Source organism: Sus scrofa, chromosome 12 (assembly GCF_054392235.1).
Source record: "Sus scrofa isolate SSC_HxYL_T2T_F1_AM1 chromosome 12, Sscrofa_HxYL_maternal_Yorkshire_Landrace_v2.0, whole genome shotgun sequence".
Lineage (NCBI taxonomy): Eukaryota > Metazoa > Chordata > Mammalia > Artiodactyla > Suidae > Sus > Sus scrofa.
The window spans coordinates 5,568,988-5,587,608 of record NC_139394.1 but is presented as its reverse complement, the minus strand read 5'-3'; the positions used below and the strand labels follow the sequence as shown (position 1 = coordinate 5,587,608).

The 18,621-nt window shown below is 57.6% G+C and overlaps 2 protein-coding genes across 5 annotated transcripts; both read right to left on the bottom strand.

The window, feature by feature from the left end:
• Window positions 1-560: 560 nt before the first annotated feature.
• Window positions 561-4,989, bottom strand: TRIM47 (tripartite motif containing 47). The gene is made up of 6 exons (XM_003131190.5): window positions 4,260-4,989; window positions 3,150-3,245; window positions 2,637-2,867; window positions 2,261-2,459; window positions 1,734-1,808; window positions 561-1,505 (listed from the first exon to the last, which is right to left on the bottom strand). The coding sequence occupies exons 1-6, from the start codon at window positions 4,956-4,958 to the stop codon at window positions 865-867; spliced, it is 1,941 nt and encodes a 646-aa protein (XP_003131238.1). The 5' UTR covers window positions 4,959-4,989; the 3' UTR covers window positions 561-864.
• Window positions 4,990-11,406: 6,417 nt separating this feature from the next.
• On the bottom strand, window positions 11,407-17,018 carry TRIM65 (tripartite motif containing 65). Of its 4 annotated transcripts, none has more exons than XM_003131202.5 (6): window positions 16,559-17,018; window positions 15,344-15,439; window positions 14,413-14,646; window positions 14,156-14,327; window positions 13,954-14,019; window positions 11,407-13,216 (listed from the first exon to the last, which is right to left on the bottom strand). In XM_003131202.5, the coding sequence occupies exons 1-6, from the start codon at window positions 16,982-16,984 to the stop codon at window positions 12,642-12,644; spliced, it is 1,569 nt and encodes a 522-aa protein (XP_003131250.1). In that variant the 5' UTR covers window positions 16,985-17,018; the 3' UTR covers window positions 11,407-12,641. The 4 variants fall into 4 exon arrangements, with proteins under 4 accessions (XP_003131250.1, XP_084839863.1, XP_084839861.1 ...); XM_084983737.1 differs by lacking the exon at window positions 16,559-17,018 and adding an exon at window positions 16,405-16,497; XM_084983736.1 differs by having other exon boundaries at window positions 13,052-13,216; window positions 13,905-14,019.
• Window positions 17,019-18,621: the final 1,603 nt, after the last annotated feature.

Sequence of the window (18,621 nt, the reverse complement as noted above, 5' to 3'; positions counted from 1 at the left end):
GGGCAGGGACCGAACCCGCAACCCCATGGTTCCTAGTCGGATTCGTTAACCACTGCGCCATGATGGGAACTCCTCTTTTTTTTTTTTTTTTTAATTAACCATGGCATGTGAAAGTCCCCAGGCCTGGGATTGAACAGCAGTAACCTGAGCCCCAGCAGTGATAATGCTGAGTCCTTGACCACTAAGCCACCAGGGAACTCCTCAAGGTAAGCTTTTTTTTTTTTTTTTTGTCTTTTTGCCTTTTCTAGGACTGCTCCTGCGGCATATGGAGGTTCCCAGGCTAGGGGTTGAATTGGAGCTGTAGCTACCGGCCTACGCCAGAGCCACAGCAATGTGGGATCCAAACCGTGTCTGTGACCTACACCACAGCTACACCACAGCTCACGGCAATGCCAGATCCTTAACCCACTGAGCGAGGCCAGGGATCGAACCTGCAACCTCATGGTTCCTAGTCAGATTTGTTAACCCCTGTGCCACGACAGAAACTCAAGGTAAGCTTTTGAAAGATGAGAAGTACTGGGGATTCCTGGTGGGGGAGGGAAGGGTAGAAGAGGGAGTCATTCATTCCACAAATGTTTATTGAGCACCTACTATGTGCCAGGCACTGTCCCAGGAACCGGGGAGAGCAGGGGCTGGGGTGGCCTGGCACTGTCCAAGCTGCGGCTCTTTCTCCCAGAAACAAGGCCTGCAGGGGGACAGAGTCCCAGGAGCCTCCTCCCTGAAGGCGGAAAGCCGTGTACATGGCAGGTGGGGAATGAGTGGGACTCCAGGGCTGGTGACTCCCCCGGAGCAAAACAGGGATGCAGAGAAGCAAGCGTCCCAGGAGCTGGGACAGCAGCAGGAGGAGGTCCCCGGCCCCCAGCATCACCTCCTCTTCAGCACAGATATGCAGGACTTCTTGAGGGGCCCGATCTGCAGATGGGCGTCCACACTCTCCAGGAAGAAGGCGGGCTTGAGCCTGCGTGTGAAGAGCCCGGCAAAGTGGCTGTCCAGGCGGCTCTGGAAGGGGTCAACGGGGGAGGCCGGGGTGCCAGTCCGGCGGGCCCGGGAGGCCTTCAGCCTCCGCAGAAGGCTCATCTTGCCGTCCTGCACGGCGTAGAAGGCCAGGGCTCGGTCGGCATATTCCAGGCAGATCCCGACGGTGGGCGAGAAAGGGTGGGGCAGGGCCGCCTCCAGCCCGTGGAACCAGACGGAGAAGCTGCGTCCATTCCACTGCAGGCAGCAGGAGTGGGCATTGCGGCCGAGCCGGCCCCGGTCGTAGGGCTCCAGGGGGGAGAAGTCCTCGGCCATGACCCCCACGCTGACCCAGCCTTCAATGATCTCCACCTCCCAGTAGTAGGTGCCCCGGTCCAGGGCGCCCTCGCCCAGCACCTGCTCGCAGTGGGTGAAGCGGGTGGGTGACTCAGGGTAGTTGATGGGACACAGCACCCTTTTCACACCCTTGGTTCCAAACAGCTGCAGGAACTTGTCGGCCGTGTCGCTGTCCAGGTCCACGATGTAGGCAACTGCTCTCACCAACAGGAGAGGCGGGGCTCAGGTCCAAGGTCAGGTGGTACCGCTCCTCCCCTACGGGCCCCGCCTCCCCCAACACAGCCCCTCTCGCCCCTCCTCTGCAACCAGCAAGGACGCGGGCCCCCCGGGGAGCATCCCCAGAGCGGACCTGGCTCACCCCACGAACACGGAGGGCCCAGCCAAGGCCCAGCCCAGCAGCCTGGGGAGGGCTCGGTACTTACACTTGAGGAAGTAATCCCTGGGGGCCTCACTCTCCAGGCTGTTGGTGCTGTCGGGGTCCTGGGTCTCAGTCTCGGCTGCGGAAGAGGAGACAGTTGCGGGGGTCTCCCCAGCTGCCCGTGGTTCGGCTGCTGGGCAAAGCGACCCTCCTCTGAACCTGCAACTGACATCTTTCTCTTCCTCCTGCCTCCCAGCATCCCACGCCACCTGGGGACACGCACACACCCAAATATGGCCCCCTGGGTGCACATGCCTGCCTGGTCCTCGGGTTCTGGCTGCGCTCCCCTCCCTCCCTGGGCTTCAGACCTCCAGAAGCTAGAGGGTGGGCTAGGAGAGGCCCGCTCTTCCCCCTGGGCTGTGGCCACAGGGGCTGACTCGTGATTACAGGGTGGTGGCTCCAGGCACTGGCAGGATTTTGGGTCCCACCCTGTGCTAGGCACCGTTTCCATCCTCCACTGCTGGATGGCACCAGGCCTGGGCGCCGTGTGGGGAGTCTGGGGAGGGGTGAGTCACTTGCGGGGGCACCCACCTTCCGTGCCTGGCTTCTGCAGCCCGTCCTCGTCACTGCCCAGCCCCTGCAGCTGCTCCCACTGGCTGGTGCAGGCCGAAGCCAGCACGTCTCGCACCTTCCGGACGGCCTGGGACGACTTGGTGAAGCTGAGCTCCCTCGGGGGAGCGGGCCCAGGGCCGCACCCCTCCTCCAAGGCCAGCCTGAGTGCCAGGAGCTCCTGTACCAGACAAATGCCCATTAAGGCCCTGCTGGCTACAGCTCCTCCCGGTGGGGGTGAGACAGCTCTGCCAGGAGGCTGGCACGGCCTGGGGGACCAGGCATCCACTGCCTTCTCCTCCCTCCGCTTCTGCCCAACCCCTTCTGGGCCCTCTTTGGCTCACAGAGCTGCCCTCACCTGCAGGAAGCTGACCGAGTCGGCCTCGGGGACCTGACTGAGGTTGTGGCGGGCCTGGCTGAGACGGCTGCGCTGGTCCTCCTGGCGCCGCAGGTCGCCCTGGGAATGGCCCAGCATGGTGGCCTCCCCCTCGTCGATGAAGCCCAGCACCTCTGTCTGGAACCTCTGCAGGACGGCCGCGGCCTCGGCAAACAGCCGGCTCACCCTTTCTCGCTCTGCCACGGCTGCGCTCTGCACAAGACGACAGAGGGCAGCAATGAGGGCAAAGAACCCTGCTGTCTTGGCCATTCCTCCCAGACCCCTCCTTCCCACCCTGTCCTCTTGGGGGGACGAAGGCACCAGCCCGAGCCATCCTGGGTTTATGCCAGGTCTGGGAGATGCTCGCGCTCACTGGGGCCGGGCAAGGCCGGGAGCGCAGGCGTCTTTGGTGTGGTCGGTGTACCGCAAGCGCACACTGCCGGGCGGGAGCTGGCTACGAGAGTGGCCGGGACAGGGGTTAGGACAGGATCTGACCTTGATGAGGGCCACGGTGCGCCGGGACTGTGCAATGCCGGCGCCCAGCTCATCCATGCGGTCCTCCACGGCGCTCAGGACTTTGGGCTGCTCAGCCTGCGGGTGACATCCTTAAGGAGCACAGGGTCTGGCCGAGGTCACAGCCCTGCACTGGGGTCCCAGGTCTTACCAAGGGTGGTGGTGGGGGACCCAGGAGTGGTATCTGTGCCTAGGTGGGGCTGGGAGTGGCCGCGATGTCGTACAATACGCCAGGGGGTGCCTCAAGCCCAGGCAGGTGCCATTCCCAAATGCCAGAGGGGAGGGCAGGCAGGCTGGCTGTGGGGTGTCTGCCTCTCCTCTCTGACTTGTGAGCAAGTACAGGGCCATCCATGCTCCTCAATATCGCTCACATTCATTTGGGAGCTTCCCTAGGTGGGGACGAGGCAGAGACTGAGAGAGGACAGGTGGCTGCACAAGCTGGCATTCAGCTGTTCTGAGAATCCCTGTTCTCAAAGAGTTTGTGTCCCCAGTCCAGGCCTGAAAAATGGGGATTCCGGGCAAACCCCCTGGGTCTTATGAGTCACTGCTCCAGGCAGGAGAGACGGAAAATCCCAAGGCCAGAAGTGCCAAGACCCGGCTGAGGGCCAAAGGAAACTGGGGGCGGAGGTAACGAGCTGGACAGCGCCCACATGCTCTCACTGCGGGCCGCCAGGTCAGCTGGACAGAGGGGTCTGTGTGCCGGTGGGTTCGGCCCCACCTCTGCAGCCCTCCTGTCGCCTGCCCCACCCACTGAAACCCTCACCGCAGCAAATCTGAGCTGGGACCGGCATGGGCACGAGCTCTCTGCTGCTTTAAACACCGCCCCCCCGCCCCCGGCCGCGCCCCAGCCTCGGGACCCCAGCCTGCTTTTCCCGTCCTTTTTGGGTTCACACTGGGTTCCTCCAACCCCCCCCCCCCATTCTCATCCTGAGCGAAATGTCCCACAGCGATCAGATGACTGTCCAGGCTGGAAGGGACGGCAAAGGAGGAAATTAAGACCCAGCCTGGGAAGGATGGGGGTGATGGGGCCTCGGCTCTCGAGGCGGGTCACCCGTCCCGGCCGCCCGCCCGCCCGCTGCAACCGCATCCCACCTCCTGGAGCGCGCGCTCCTGCTCCAGCGGCACAAGCTCGTGGCCTCGGTGCTCCTGGGCGGCGCAGGTCTCGCAAAGGCACACGCGGTCCGCGCGGCAGTAGCGCTCCAGCGGCCGCAGGTGGCGCGGGCACAGGCTCTCCTCCAGCCGGCGCAGCGGCGGCACCAGGCGATGTCCGCGCAGCGCGGGGCTGCGCTCGTGCGGGCCCAGATGTGCGGGACAGAAGGAGGCGAGGCAGGAGAGGCAGGAGAGCGCGGCGGGCAGGGCGGCGCCCTCGGGGCACGCGTCGCAGCGCACCGGCTCTTCGCCCTCCGGCCACGGCTCGGGCGCGCTGGGCGCCGATGGCTCCGGAGCGCTGGGCGGCGAGCTGGGCGGCGCGCTGGGCGCCGCCGGCTCGGGCGCCAGGGCTGCGGCCGGGGTCGGCGCCGGGCCTGGGCCGGGCCCCGGGCCCGAGCCCTGACGGAGCTGCAGCAGCTCGGACAGCGTGTGGTTCTTGCGGAGCTGCAGGCCGTCGGGGAAAGGCTCCTGGCACAGCGGGCAGCGGGCCGTGCCTCCCGGCCCCCCGGCGCCCCCCGCGCCGCGGTGCGGCCAGAGCGCGCTCAGGCAGGCGAGACAGAAGTTGTGGCCGCAGGGCAGCGTCACTGGCTCCCGGAGCGGCTCCAAGCAGATGGGGCAGCTGAAGGGCCAGCCGCCGTCCATGGCTCCGCGGCCGCTGGGGCACCGCCTGGGCCGCTCCCGCCTGGGAGGGACCCAGACCGTCCGCGCCGCCGCCCCGCCCCCTGGACCGCAGCCAAGGGGCCCGCCCCCCGCTCGGCCCGCCCCCCGGCGCCGCGGGCCCGCCTGCCCGCCCGGGCACCCGCCCCAGCCCAGGCCGCGCGGGACGGCCTCTGGGCCTCGTCTGACCCCCGAGGGCCTCCTGGACCAAAGAGGGAGAGGGAAGAGGGCGGGACGGGGACGGGACACACTGAAAGCAGGGAAGGAGTTCACCCCTCCACGACCCCCCAAACTCCCCCACCCCGTGCCTGCCAGGGGCTCCTAAGGCGCTGGGCGACCTCCGCCCCCCGCCCCGTGTCGCGCCTGCCCCTTGCGCTCCAGACCCCTGGGCAGCACTGTTAGCAAAGTTGCTGAGCTGCTGACGGCAGAGGAAAAAAAAGAACTGCTGACGTGCGCATGTTTTTGCCCCTTAGAGACTCTGTTTACCTCAGGCGGGGAACTTGCGCTCCTCCACAGCTGAAATGGGAAGCTGGGGTCATCCTCCACGTCCCTAGTCTCATCATTCAGTTCCGGTCCCTCCCGTGGTGTGGCCTGGGCTAGGGGTGTGGGTTCCCCAGTTGGAGGCTTTGCTGAGGCTCCTCCAACCATGCACTTAAACCAGTGGGGTTTATTGTATTTAAATTACCTCAACGATGTTAAGCTAAACCCAACAGAGTGGCAACAGAATAACTAAAGTAGCGCTGGGTTGCAACCCAAAGTAGAAAACAAACACTCATGAGTTCCTGCTGATAATAAATAAATCACTGGATAAATAAATGAGGGAGAGTAGACAAATTTCCCATTCAGAGGAATTCCAAACAGATTCTGTAAATACTCCAAGGTGGAGCAGGGCTTCCCAGTCCTTAAGTGCGGGCTGTGCATAGTGACTTCCTTCCAAAGAGAGCAGAAGGGTGACTTGACAGCGGCAAAACCTGGCCAAGACGACCTCAGCCAGTGGTCGCGGTCAACACCGACAGTCATCAGTCATGTCCGCAGTAGGCACCCTGGATGTGATATGAGCTTCCTCCCCCAAACCCATAACCCCACTCTAATTACTAGTAAAACCTCAGACAAATCCCAGTGGAGAGACAGACTACACAGCCCTTGACCAGAACCCCTGGAAACTGTCAAGTTCATCAAAAACCAAACAACAAGAAACGTCTGGAGTACCTGTTGCAGCTCAGTGGGTTAAGAACCCAACTAGTATCCATGAGGATTCAGATTCAATCCCTGGCCTGGCTCCGTGGGTTAAGGATCAGGCATTGCCATGAGCTGCAGGGTAGGTCACAGATGTGGCTGGGATCCAGCATTGCTGTGGCTGTGGCACAGGATCCAGCTGCAGCTCTGATCCAAGCCCTAGCCCAAGAAGGTCCACAGGCCGCAGATGTGGCTGTAAAAAGGAAAAAACAGAAGGAAAAGGAAAAGAGGAAAGCCTGAAAACCTGTCACAGCCAAGCGAAGCCGGAGGACACAGGATAATTCAGTGTAATGTGATTTCTGGGTGCTCCTAAAAGAGAAAAAGGATGATGGGGAAAACTAAGGAAATCTGAACAAATTATGGAATATCATTAATAAGAATGTATCAATATTGGCTCTTTAATTGTGACAAATATATCATAGTCATCATGAGGCAGACAAAAGGGGAAATTATCTTTGCAGCTTTTCAGTAAGTTTGTAACTGTTCTAAAATTAAAAGTTCATTGGAGTTCCCGTCGTGGCTCAGTGGTTAACAAACCCAACTAGCATCCATGAGGAGGTGGGTTCGATCCTTGGCCTTGCTCAGTGGGTAAGGGTCCGGTTTTGCCATGAGCTGTGGTGTAAGCTGAAGACAGGGCTCAGATCTTGCATTGCTGTGGCTGTGGTGTAGGCCGGCAGCTGTAGCTCTGATTAGACCCCTAGCCTGGGAACCTCCATATGCCGCGGGTGTGGCCCTAAAAAAACCCCAGAAAACAAAATATGAAGAAAACAAATATGTGATAAAGTTATATACATATTTCTTTAACAAAAGAACAAATAAATAATAAGATCTCATGGAGACAAAAATTACTGTATGTTTGCAATTGTGATAAATGTAAAAATACTTAAAATTCTCTGTCACCTCTAAATGTGCTATGAAAAATCTATAATTTCTATTGGTAACAAGTGACAGGTATTTCCACTATCACTCTCCATTTATAATAGAAAGAAGTGCTAAATTTCAGTTAGGGGACAGTGAAAACAAGGAGGATTTCCCCCCCAAGAGCCCAGGTTAAAAATGTCTAATTTAGAAAGCTCGTAGGCAGAGCCTCCTGGAAGGAGAGAAAAAAACTAGGATCCATTAAATATTAAACGAGAAGTGGGGAGCTCCCTGGCGGCCTAGTGATTAAAGGATCAGGTGTTGTCACTTCCGTGGCTCAGGTTACTGCGGTGATGCAGGTTCGATCCCTGGCCCAGGGACTTCTGTATGTCTACATGAAGGAAGTAGCATGTGAGCTGGGCCTGCACAGACTGCTAGGGCTCAGGCGCGCAGAAACTAGGGTGGGAAAAAACTTCTGGGCTGAAGAGTCGCAGAAGGAACCGGCCTGGGTGTGCCTTGTTTGGCAGGAAGGCGGGTAATGAGTTCCATATGTTGGTTTCCACAAGGAGCACTTGATCTTGATCTTGATCTTGTCTGCCAAGACCCAGGAACAGTACAGAGACTCAGGCATCAGCGCCGCCCCGCTCTGCGGCTCGGCAGCCAGGCTGCCTGGGCTTGCTGAGACCACAGACTCGCCTGGTTCTGGAGGGGAGAGCGGGGTGCCCCTCGGGTTTGGGGATGCTCAGGGATAAGGTCCAGCCAGCCTTCTGCCCCCCACCCGGAAGCTTGTTCAGGAGGATGCGCTCCCCCAGGAAAGCATAGAGAAGTGATTTGTCAGGGAGGCAGCATTTGAATTTTTCATCTCCACTATCATGGCTTTAAAGTTACCCCATTGGAGTTCTCGTCGTGGCGCAGTGGTTAACAAATCCGACTAGGAACCATGGGGATGTGGGTTTGATCCCTGGCCTTGCTCAGTGGGTTAAGGATCTGGCGTTGCCATGAGCTGTGGTGTAGGTCGCAGACACGGCTCGGATCTGGTGTTGATGTGGCTGTGGTGTAGGCTGGTGGCTACAGCTCCGATTAGACCCCTAGCCTGGGAACCTCCATATGCCACAGGAGCGGCTCTAGAAAAGACAAAAAGACAAAAAAAGTAAATAAAAAAAATAAAAGTAAATAAAAATAAAATAAAGTTGCCTGATTCATGATTCTTGAAATAGCCTGGACCTTAAGGGGAAAGGGTGGCTGACGCTTTCGAGTGCTGCCGGAACCGTGTGCCTGCCTGCATCTCACTCCGCCCTTGTAAGGACTGTCATGACGGAGCGAAACGGAATTCCGACAGGTGACATCACTGGCCAGAGATCACATAACTCGTCTTGCAGAGCAGGCAGGGTTTAAACCCAGAAGGTGCGCCTGAAAGCAATCCTAAACTTCATCAATGACTGGCTGGCTGCACTGTTACTTCCCCTCCCTGCCAAAGGGAAAAAATCCAACAGAAACAAACAAGCAAAAGTAGCCAAGCAAATGAGAGCACCTAGGGAGCCAGGCCTAGCATTGCTTGGATGTCTGAAAAAAAAAAAAAAAAAAAGGAAACGGGATCCAAGCCACATCCCACAATAACACTTTTTTTGTCTTTTTGTCTTTTCCAGGGCCGCACCCATGGAATATGGAGGTTCCCAGGCTAGGGGTCTAATCGGAGCTGTAGCCACCAGCCTACACCACGGCCACAGCAACGCCAGATCCCAGCTGTATCTGTGACCTACACCACGGCTCAAGGCAACGCCGGATCCTTAACCCACTGAGCAAGGCCAGGGATTGAACCCACAACCTCATGGTTCCAAGTCGGATTTGTTAACCACTGCGCCACGACGGGAACTCCCACGACAGCACTTCTTTATATGAACATACTTTAAAGCGTTTGTGGAGTTCTGGTGTGGTACAATCAGATAGGTGGCATCTTGGGAGCACTGAGATGCAGGTTCAATTCCTGGCCCGGCACAGTGGATTAGGGGTCTGGTGTTGCCACAACTGCAGCTTAGGTTGCAACTGTGGCTTGGATCTGATCTTTGCCCCAGCAACTGCCTCAGCTGAGGGGTGGCCAAAAAAAAGTTTGTATTTATTTCAAAGATATTTATTTATTTTTATGGCTCCACCCTCGGCTCATGGAATTTCCCAGGCTGGGGACTGAATCTGAGTCAGAGCTGTGACCTATGTCACAGCCCTGGCAATGCTGGACCCTTTAACCCACTGTGCTGGCTAGGGGATTGAACCCATGCCACCATAGCAACCCGAGCTGTTGCAGCTGCAATCACATTCTTGCCTTTTTGCGGGGGGGGGGGGGGCTGGATCTGTGGCCTATGGAAGTTCCCAGGCTAGTGGTCAAATTGGAGCTGCAGCAGCCAGCCTCCGCCACAGCCCACCAGATCCCTGACCCACTGAGTGAGGCCAGGTATCGAACCCACATCCTCATGGATACTAGTTGGATTCATTTGCACTGACTGAGCCAGGACGGTAACTCCTGCAGTCAGATTCTTAACTCGCTGTGCCACAGCAAGAACTCCCAAAGTAGCATATTTAGAGTATTTAAAAAGTCAACAGTTTGGAGTTCCCGTTGTGGCTCAGCGGTTAACAAATCTGACCAGCATCCTTGAGGATGTAGGTTCAATCCCTGGCCTCGCTCAGTGGGTTAAGGGTTAAGCTCATTGCCGTGAGCTGTGGTGTAGGTGCAGACACAGCCTGTATTCCCCATTGCTCTGGCTGTGGTGCAGGCTGGCAGCTACAGCTCCCATTCAACCCCTAGCCTGGGAACTTCCAGATGCCGCAGGTGTGACCCTAAAAAGCAAAAAATAAATAAAAAGTCTACAATTTAGTGAGGATTGTAACAAAAGACAGCAGTCCTGTGTCCCATCTCCTCCAGATTCTTGGTCCCACTGACAATCTGGTTCAACTCCTTTACCTGTCTCCTCTTGCACTTACCTCCGTGTCTGCCTCTCAGCCTTGAACATCTGAATGTCCGTGCTATTTCTGGAGATTTTGATTCTTTATCGCTTCTCCTTTGTGTTGAACTCCCTGTGCTTTGCGTCTGAGGTCTCCCTTTGCCTTTGTTGATTTACTGCTTTATTTTTGAAGTGTGCCCTCTGGGAGCTTCCTGGGAGTGGATGTGGAAGTGTCAGCAAAAGCCTTTGTTCAGGCTTTGCCGTGATTGACAGTTGGGCTGGGTATGGAATTCTAAATGGAAGTCCTTCCCTTCTGTGTCAAAGACCTGGTTCCATTGTCTGCTAGCTTCCAGCTCCAAGGTGCTTGAAGCCACACTTCCTACCTTCACCCCGCTGCTCCCTCCCATCCCTTCCTGTCTGGGAAAGAGCCGCCTCTTATTCTCTTTACCCCTCCCACCTCTGGCCTCCAATCCAAGTCCTTCCAACGCCACTGGCCCAAGGCCCCCATCTTGTAAAATCTCTCCCAGTGGAGTTCCCATCATGGTGCAGTGGAAATGAATCCAACTAGGAACCATGAGGTTGTGGGTTCGATCCCTGGCCTTGCTCAGTGGGTTGAGGATCCGGTGTTGCTGTGAGCTGTGGTGTAGGTTGTAGACATGGTTGGGATCCTGCATTGCTGTGGCTGAGGTGTAAGCCAGTGGCTAAAGCTCTGATTCGACCCCTAGCCTGGGAACCTCCATACGCTGCCAGTGCGGCACTTAAATAAAAATAAATAAACTCTCTCCTGTTCTCCCCTGTTCTTGTTCTGTGTGCCCACTCTCCTGATTCTGCCTCACAGAAGCCCAGAAACCATGAGGAGGGGGGCAGAGAGGCTGGAAACACTCCTAAGCTAATCAAATGTGTCCCCTCTACAAATGTGACACTCCAAAGTCAATGCTTCTTTTTCCCTCCAGACTGAGGTGCTTTTCCTGGGGAGAGTTCTGTCAGAATCAGGTAGACTGAGGGAATTTAGTATTTTTTTTTTTTTTTTTTTTTTTTCCCCACACCTGCGGCATGTGGAAGTTCCTGGGGCTAGGGACTGAACCTGACCCACATCAGTGAAAACACCGAATCCTTAACCACTAGGGCACCAGGGAACTCCTAGACCAAGTGAACTTAACCTGCAGTAGCTTTCCAGGGATTTGCCAATGCTCGCTCCCACACCTCCTTGAGGAGCCCAGCTCTGCAGTGCTCTATGAAAACAGCAGCGGTGTCATATGTGAACAAAGGCTAATAGTCACAATATAGAAACTCCCACAGAACATGTAGCTACAGCTTGGATTCAATCCCTGGACTGGGAACTTCCACATGCTGTAGGTGTGGCCATAAAATTAACCTCCCCCCAAAAAAAAGAAAACCCCAAAAACTTTTATTATGTGATACTGACAACTGAGTTTATAAAACACCTATGCACAGTGTAAAGTCGTAAAGCAAACACCCGCAGAACCCGGATCAAGAAAGTGGCACATTTCAAGTACGAAATTACTGCTCTCCTAGGACCCAGAACCCTCAGTTCCAGGAACACAAGCCCAAACATGTACCAGAATCTTCTCGGAAACATGTTTGGAATAGAAAAGAGCAAAATAAAAGGAGTTAGCACCATACTGGAACTACATGAACTACTGCATTTAACCCCACACCCTGGGCGGGGATTGGCAGGGGGCGGGGGACAGGGGCCCAGGCTCTGCCAAGCTAACTTGGCTGCTGTGATAAGGGGGCAGAGGTGCCAGCTGGCTTGACTCAAGGTTTCCTCATTTTGGTCTTTCGCATAAAAATAACATCTTTAAGTGTTCACTGTTTCCCTGTTGGGTAATTCCTCTTTAGGGAATGAAGCTTCCATCCATAGCTGTCATATGACCAAAGCTCCCAGCTCAAAAATTAGTTATCACGGCCATATTTTTACAGCCCCAAAGAAAACATTTTGAAGGTCCAGCAATGGGCAGATATACTCTGACAGACATTAGCATGGCCGTTTATATCATGGTCATTCAGGGGAAAAGGTTAACAATGAGAAAAATGCTTCTTCTGTTACACAGAAAGTGCAGAAAACACAATTGCCTAAAGAATGCCGTCATGAGGACGTCCAAAGAGAAAAAGACAAAAATATACCAAAAATGTTAAGGGAGAAAAAAAAAAAAAAAAAAAAAAAGATAAAGAACAAGAGAGAGAAGGTACAAATCAATTTTCTGGAGATTTCCTTTTGCCCCTGGGTCCACGCTGGCTGGGAGGGAGGTCAAGCTGGGGCTGACGCCTGGCTGGCTGGCTGGCCCATTACGGCTCCCCTGTAGGACCAGGAGCGTCAGGCACCGCCCTAGCTTCTGAGGTCCAGGCAGCGCCTGGAACTGCGCTCCCATTTTACTCCCTTCAGCTCCTGTCCCTTCAAAGAGGTGGCAAAGGGACCTCCAGTTTGGAGACTCCCCCACTCCACCCTGCCGGCTCTCTCTCCAAGTGGCCCGGCCTGGTCCTTAGCCAGTCTCCCAGCCAAGAACTGGTCCCATTTGAGCTGTGGCCTCAGGTTCCCAGGCCAGGGGCTGGGGTGGTTCTTGGGCACACAGGCATGGTGGCGCCTGGTCCCAACCCCGGGCTCCATCCCAGGCTTTCCTCAGCTGAGCCCTGCGGCCTCTACCTGGAGCCCTGGAGGGGGCTTGGCTTCAGGCCGATGGCACAGAGTCAGGGTCCTACCCTCGAGGAGCCAGAAAATGGGGTAGAGGGGCCGGGTGAAGATGGCGTGGAAGGTATGCAGGAGTTGGGTCTTGGGCTCCAGGCTGTAGAAGCTGAGGCAGCCAGAGGCCAGGTCCAAATCCATGCCCAGGAGCCGTCCTGACACCCCTGGGAGGCGCTGGGCCACCCCGTTGTGCCAGGCCTGGGTGCGGTCCTCCTGAATGCAGAGCCCCCAGGAGGTGGGCCCGCGGCCGATGTTGTCTGTGTGGGGACCCAGCTTGCGCCTTTTCAGTTCCGGGTAGGCGACACCCAGGGTCACCGAGTGGCTGGATGCACGCACCTCCCAGTAGTGCCGGCCGGCCTGGAAGCTCTGGGCACACTGCACCTGCCAGAGCTCGAAGCTGTCTGGCCCGTCTGGGCCCTGGGGCTTGCGACAGTGCTTTACCTGCTGGTCCTGCTGAGACAGGTAGAGGTGGCGGTTGGCACTGATAGGGTCAAAGGTCAGGTTGCGATAATCTGTTGGGCAGAGAGGGATGGAAGGTGAGCAGGCAAGGCTGCCAGGGCACGGCCCCCAGCCTGTCCCCAGATGGGAGAGACAGCAACTGAAGCCAGCTGAGTGAACATGCCCCTGCCCTCCCATCCTGGGGGCAACCTCTGACCTGGAACCTTCCATCGATCTCATCCCACAGATGAGAAAACCGAGGGTCAGAAAGGTGACCTGGAGTTCCCGTCGTGGCGCAGTGGTTAACGAATCCGACTAGGAACCATGAGGTTGCGGGTTCGGTCCCTGCCCTTGCTCAGTGGGTTAACGATCCGGCGTTGCCGTGAGCTGTGGTGTAGGTCGCAGACGCGGCTCAGATCCTGCGTTGCTGTGGCTCTGGTGTAGGCCGGTGGCCACGGCTCCGATTCGACCCCTAGCCTGGGAACCTCCATATGCCGCGGGAGCGGCCCAAGAAATAGCAAAAAAAAAAAAAAAAAAAAAAAAGAAAGGTGGTAGTAGGTGGAAGAGTCGGGACTGAGCCCAGGTTCCTGGGTCCAGGGTCTCCGTAAACGCCAAAGTGGCTCCACGTGCCACAGGGGAACAGGGGGCGGGGCCAGACCCAGGGAAGGGCAAGAGACACACCTCCTGAATGGAACATTCATGGCACATGCCACATGCACAGACTCCCCCTGACCCACCCATGTGCGTGCACGAGGCACTCACACCCACAGGCTCACACAGGCACCCATGTGTGTGTGCAGGGCCTTCTTACTCTGCCAGAGCTTCCTTCGCAGTGGACAAAGCGGGCTCAGGACTGGTGCCAGGGGACCTGGGGCCTCTAGGGGGCAAAACCGCGTTTTAGATCAGTGTTTTGGAGGGGAGCTCGTGGGGGGCTGGCCCTGACCCATCCTCCAACCCCAGTGGGAGGGACAGTTGGGCACCCGGGGGTCGGGAGCCATTGGGGGTCACCTCACCCATGGAGTCAAAGGCAGCAGCCTCGGCTGGCACTACGGGGGGGCTCCCCGCTTCTAGGAGGAGGCCACACAGCTGGCTCAGTGACTCTTTCAGGTCTCCAAACTGATCTTCGTTCCACTGCGGGAGAGTCAGTGGCCCCAGAGGCCCTGGGGGCGCCAGGAGCTGTGATTCCTGCGCCCCGGGGACGGCTGTAGTAAGCCCAGGCAGGAGAGGCAGGCTCACCGGCCTCCCACCCTGCCACCCCGAGGCCTGGTACCTGGAGGAAGGTGCAGTCATCTGACTGCTCCAGGAGGTCGTGAATCCTGTGATCACAGTGAGTCAAGGCCTCCAGGTGGCCCTGCAGTCGCTGTTCCTCGTCCCGGGCCTGTTCCAGCGCCTGAGTCTTGGCTGCCTCGATGTCCTTCAGAGCCATGGCCCGCTGCATCTCCAGGGCCTGCAGCAGACGGCTGAACTTGCCAGAGACCATGGATGCCAGGGTGCAGGCTGAGCTCTGGATGGGCACAGGAGGAGTAGAGGGTAGCCAGGCCTGCGCTGCCCACTGAGCTGCAGAGCAGGGGTGTAGGGGGCTGAGGTCCCTGAAATATCTCCCCGCCCACCTTCAGCCTTTCATTTCTTGCTGCCAGGAGGCATTTCTTCTTCTTTTTTTCTTTTTAGGGCTGTACTCGCAGCATATGGAAGTTCCCAGGCTAGGGGTAGAATCGGAGCTGTACCTGCCGGCCTACGCCACAGCCACAGCAAAGCCAGATCTGAGCCGCATCTGCAACCTACACCACAGCTCATGGCAACGCCAGATCTTTAACCCACTGAGCGAGGCCAGGGATAGAACTCGATTACTCTTGGCTATTAGTCAGGTTCATTAGCATTGAGCCACAACGGGAACTCTTCTTTTTCCTTCTTTTTAAGGGTGCACCTGTGGCATATGATAGCTCCTGGGCTTGGGGTTGAATAGGAGCTACAGCTGCCAGCCTGCACCACAACTATGGCAATGCCGGATCCTTAGCACACTGAGTGAGGCCAGGGATTGAACCCGCGTCTTCATGGAGACTATGTTGGGTTATTAAACCTCTGAGCCACGATGGGAACTCCAGGAAGCATTTTCAAGGTAGCTCACACTCAGGGACCAGCTGGCAGCTGCCTGAAGGACGGAGCTGGAGGACAGGATGGGGTGGAGCAGACAGGCCTTGTACCTGGACCTGGATGCTTCGCTGCTGCAGCTCCCGTAGTTGGCTCTCAGCCTTGGTGGCCTGCTTCTGGGTGACCTCCAGTGTAGCTCTCAGCTGGGCCTGTGGTGCCCATGGGGGGCAGGGTGGGGGGTGAGTGACAAGAGGGGGTCAGGATTGTGAAGTCCCTTCTCAGCCAGTCAACAAACGCCTGCAGAGGCTGGACATCCCCCCCCCCTCGCCCCCTCCCAGGTGGGGCCAGCACACAGAGCATCCGCCTCAGTCAGAGTCCCAGGGAGGCCTGGACAAAGCCCCTCCCCCACCCAGAGCAAGTGGGGCGCCGGTGGAGCGCACCCCCCCCCCGAAAATAAATGCAGGGAAGGGGTGGAGACCCAAAGCACCAAAGCTGTCTGGCAGGTGGCAGTGCGGTGCATGTACAAGGGAGGAGGAAGAGGGCACCCTATTTCATTGTGGCCTGTCTGGTCCCCTGAGGATCCAAACACTGCAGTCTCAGGAGTGCAGGGCTGACCACTCGCGAGAACTATGTTCCCTGCATCTGGTCAAGAAACTGTCTTGCTTTTTCTCATCCCAGCACCACTTTGAAGAACTGAGAGTATCCACGCTTCACGGATGAGGAATGGGTTAGAGAATTTTATAATTTGGCCAAAGTCACCAGATCTGATCTTCCTAAATTCCATTCTTGTGCCTCTGCCCAGGCCCCCCTACCTCCAGCACCAGAAAACATGCTAAGAGTAGGAAGCCAAAGGGTGACTTTCTGGTTCACCCTGCCCCTCCCCAAAGGGCGGGCATCAGTCCTCTCACCCCCTCAAAATCGCTTCTCCCTCTGGCCCAATTCTAGCTCCTGCAGGGCACCTGCCTCGGGGGTAGTGGCTGTTCCTCCACCTGCTGGCCTCGGCTGCAAACCTTCATGCGACTGCAGGGCACGGTCTTCAGCCCCACGAACGACCACTTGTCCTGACTCCCTGCCCCCTCGGCGGCCAGGGGGATGATCCTCCAAAACTCCGGCTCTGGACGCCTTGACTTCCTCACGTCCACCCCCTCCGTCCCAGCCACTCCTGTAACCTCACCTGGACTTGTCACCAGATCGGAAATCTCTATCCCAAGCGTCTGTTTTTCTGACTCCCGCCTCCTTTCGCCTGGGAATAAGACGCTGTCCCTGCACCCCACCCCCCCTCGCCCCGGCCGGGCGCAGAGAGCAGGGCGGGGTCCCCGGCGCGTCACCTCGCGCTCCCGGCGCTCGGCGTCCAGCAGCACTCGCTCGTGGAGGCGACACTCGCGCACGGTGCACGCGCTGCACACGCAGAGGCCCTCGGTGCGGCAGAAGAGCTCGAGCGGCCGCCCGTGCCGGGGGCAGCGCGCGCCGGAGTCGGAGTCGGGGCCGGGGCCGGGGTCGGGGCCGGGGCCGGGACCGGGCGCGGGCCGGGCGCGCAGCTCCTCCACCACGCCGCTGAGAGCCACGTTGCGGCGCGGCTCGGCGCCGGCGGGAAAGGGCTCCCGGCACTCGGGGCACGCTTTCTCGTGGCGGCCCCACCAGTCCTGGATGCAGCCCCTGCAGAAGTTGTGGCCGCAGAGCAGCGTCACGGGTACCTGGTAGAGCCCCAGGCAGATGGCGCAGGTCAGCCTGTCCTCCAGCCGCTGCGCGGCCATGGCGGCGGCGCGCGGGCCCAGCGCCGGGCCTCTTAAAGGGACGGCGGGCGGCAGCGGCGGGCGGGCGGGGCTCGGTCGCGCCGGGGAGAGGAAGGTGACAGCACTTCCGCGCCGGCCAGCGCCGGCCCCCCGTTCTGGCGCTCGACCCCTATGGGCGCCGAGTCGCCCTTTCCTGCCGCCTGCCACCCCAGGCTGGGAGGTGGGGGTCCAGCTCTCCCCAGCTCCACCCTAGGACCTCCATCCTGCTTCCCTAGACCCTCGTCCAACAGTTCCTGTGCAGGGAATCCGGCCCCAGGCTCTGGCGACTGGAGCCTTGGGAAACCTGTCCTGCCTCTGGGCCTCCTTGTGGCTGAGGATCACCACGGAACCTCTTCTGAGCGCCTCAGCTGAAAATCTAATACAAATAATACAGCAGGTTACCTATCTCCCAGGTGTTCTGGCGATTACGTGGGACAGGCCAGCACGTGGGAGTGCTCGGCAATAGGAGCTTTAGGGGCAAACAACGAGTGCTCGCTTAATGCCCTCTCCTGACCCTAGGGCTCGGCTGTGCTTTTTCTTTGAGCTGAGTTTCAGATACTTGCCAGATTGGGATGTCGTCTTTCCCTAGGTTATGCCTAATTTTGGTTCTTTTAAACAGTGAGGTGGAATTCTTCTGGTTACCAAGAGACAGCAGAAAACAGTGGTTTCCTCCTAGCCCCTTTAATGGAAATGCAAAGCAATCCTTTTCAACTGTACTTGGAAACCTTGCTAGGAGTCAGCCCTCTGCTGGGGGGTTCCTTGTTTGCAGGTCCAAGCTGTCCTGGAACCTGATTCTTCAGAGGCGGTTCTCCTGCAGCTGAGCAGGAGGCGTCAGTCACTGGCCTGGGGGTGCAGCGTGTGTTGGGCCAAGGCGAGTTGGAGGGAGATTAACTCTCCCTTCTTTCTAACGGAGCTGGCCTGATTTTTTTTTTTGAACTTTTTTGTTCGTTTGTTTTTGCTTTTTAGAGCTGCACCAGCAGCATATGCAAACTCCCAGACTAGGGGTTGAATCAGAGCTGCAGCTGCTGGCCTACACTGCAGCCACAGCAACACAGGATCCAAGCTACATCAGCAAACCACACCACCGCTCACGGCAACACTGGATCCTTAATCCACCGAGCGAGGTTAGGGATCAAACGGGAGCGCCAAGCTGGCCTGATTTTGAGGCAGGACTCCTCTCACTGCCATGCAGCAAGTATCATATTATGACCCCTGTGTCATAATATGTGAAGTTTTTCTTTCTGGAAAAGGTGCGCTGATCCTCTTGACTAGCTACTAGGCAGTCTTGCCCTTTAGAGAGAAAATTCCTCTAGCCAGCCAGCAAGGTCACAGGGGCTCTTTGGGCCTCGAGCAGGGGGTGTGCCCAGAGAGCTCTCACACTTGCCTTTGCCCCACCTGACAAGGCTTCTTATTCAAAACACCTGGAGGCCAGAAGCCTGGGCCCACTGCCTGCTTCTCCTCCATACCCATCTTCAGCCCCTGGATCACAGGGCCTCTGACACCCTCAGGAAGCAGAGTTGAAGGGTCACCTCTGCGGGTGGGAGGCAGCCCCCCTTCTGGTCCATAAAGCAAGAATTCCACCAGGGGGCGCTCTGACAGCTCCACAAATACAGACCCAG

Excerpts from the sequence above, each read along its gene's own strand:
- TRIM65 (XM_003131202.5), bottom strand. The coding sequence starts at position 16,984 with ATGGCCGCGCAGCGGCTGGAGGACAGGCTGACCTGCGCCATCTGCCTG. Across the intron at positions 14,328-14,412 it reads ATGACTGCACCTTCCTCCAG|GAATCACAGCTCCTGGCGCC; the intron begins GTACCAGGCCTC and ends CCCGGGGCGCAG. Across the intron at positions 14,020-14,155 it reads TGCTGCCTTTGACTCCATGG|AGGCCCCAGGTCCCCTGGCA; the intron begins GTGAGGTGACCC and ends TTTGCCCCCTAG.
- TRIM47 (XM_003131190.5), bottom strand. The coding sequence starts at position 4,958 with ATGGACGGCGGCTGGCCCTTCAGCTGCCCCATCTGCTTGGAGCCGCTC. Across the intron at positions 2,460-2,636 it reads ACTCGGTCAGCTTCCTGCAG|GAGCTCCTGGCACTCAGGCT; the intron begins GTGAGGGCAGCT and ends TGTCTGGTACAG. Across the intron at positions 1,506-1,733 it reads CAGGGATTACTTCCTCAAGT|TTGCCTACATCGTGGACCTG; the intron begins GTAAGTACCGAG and ends TGGTGAGAGCAG.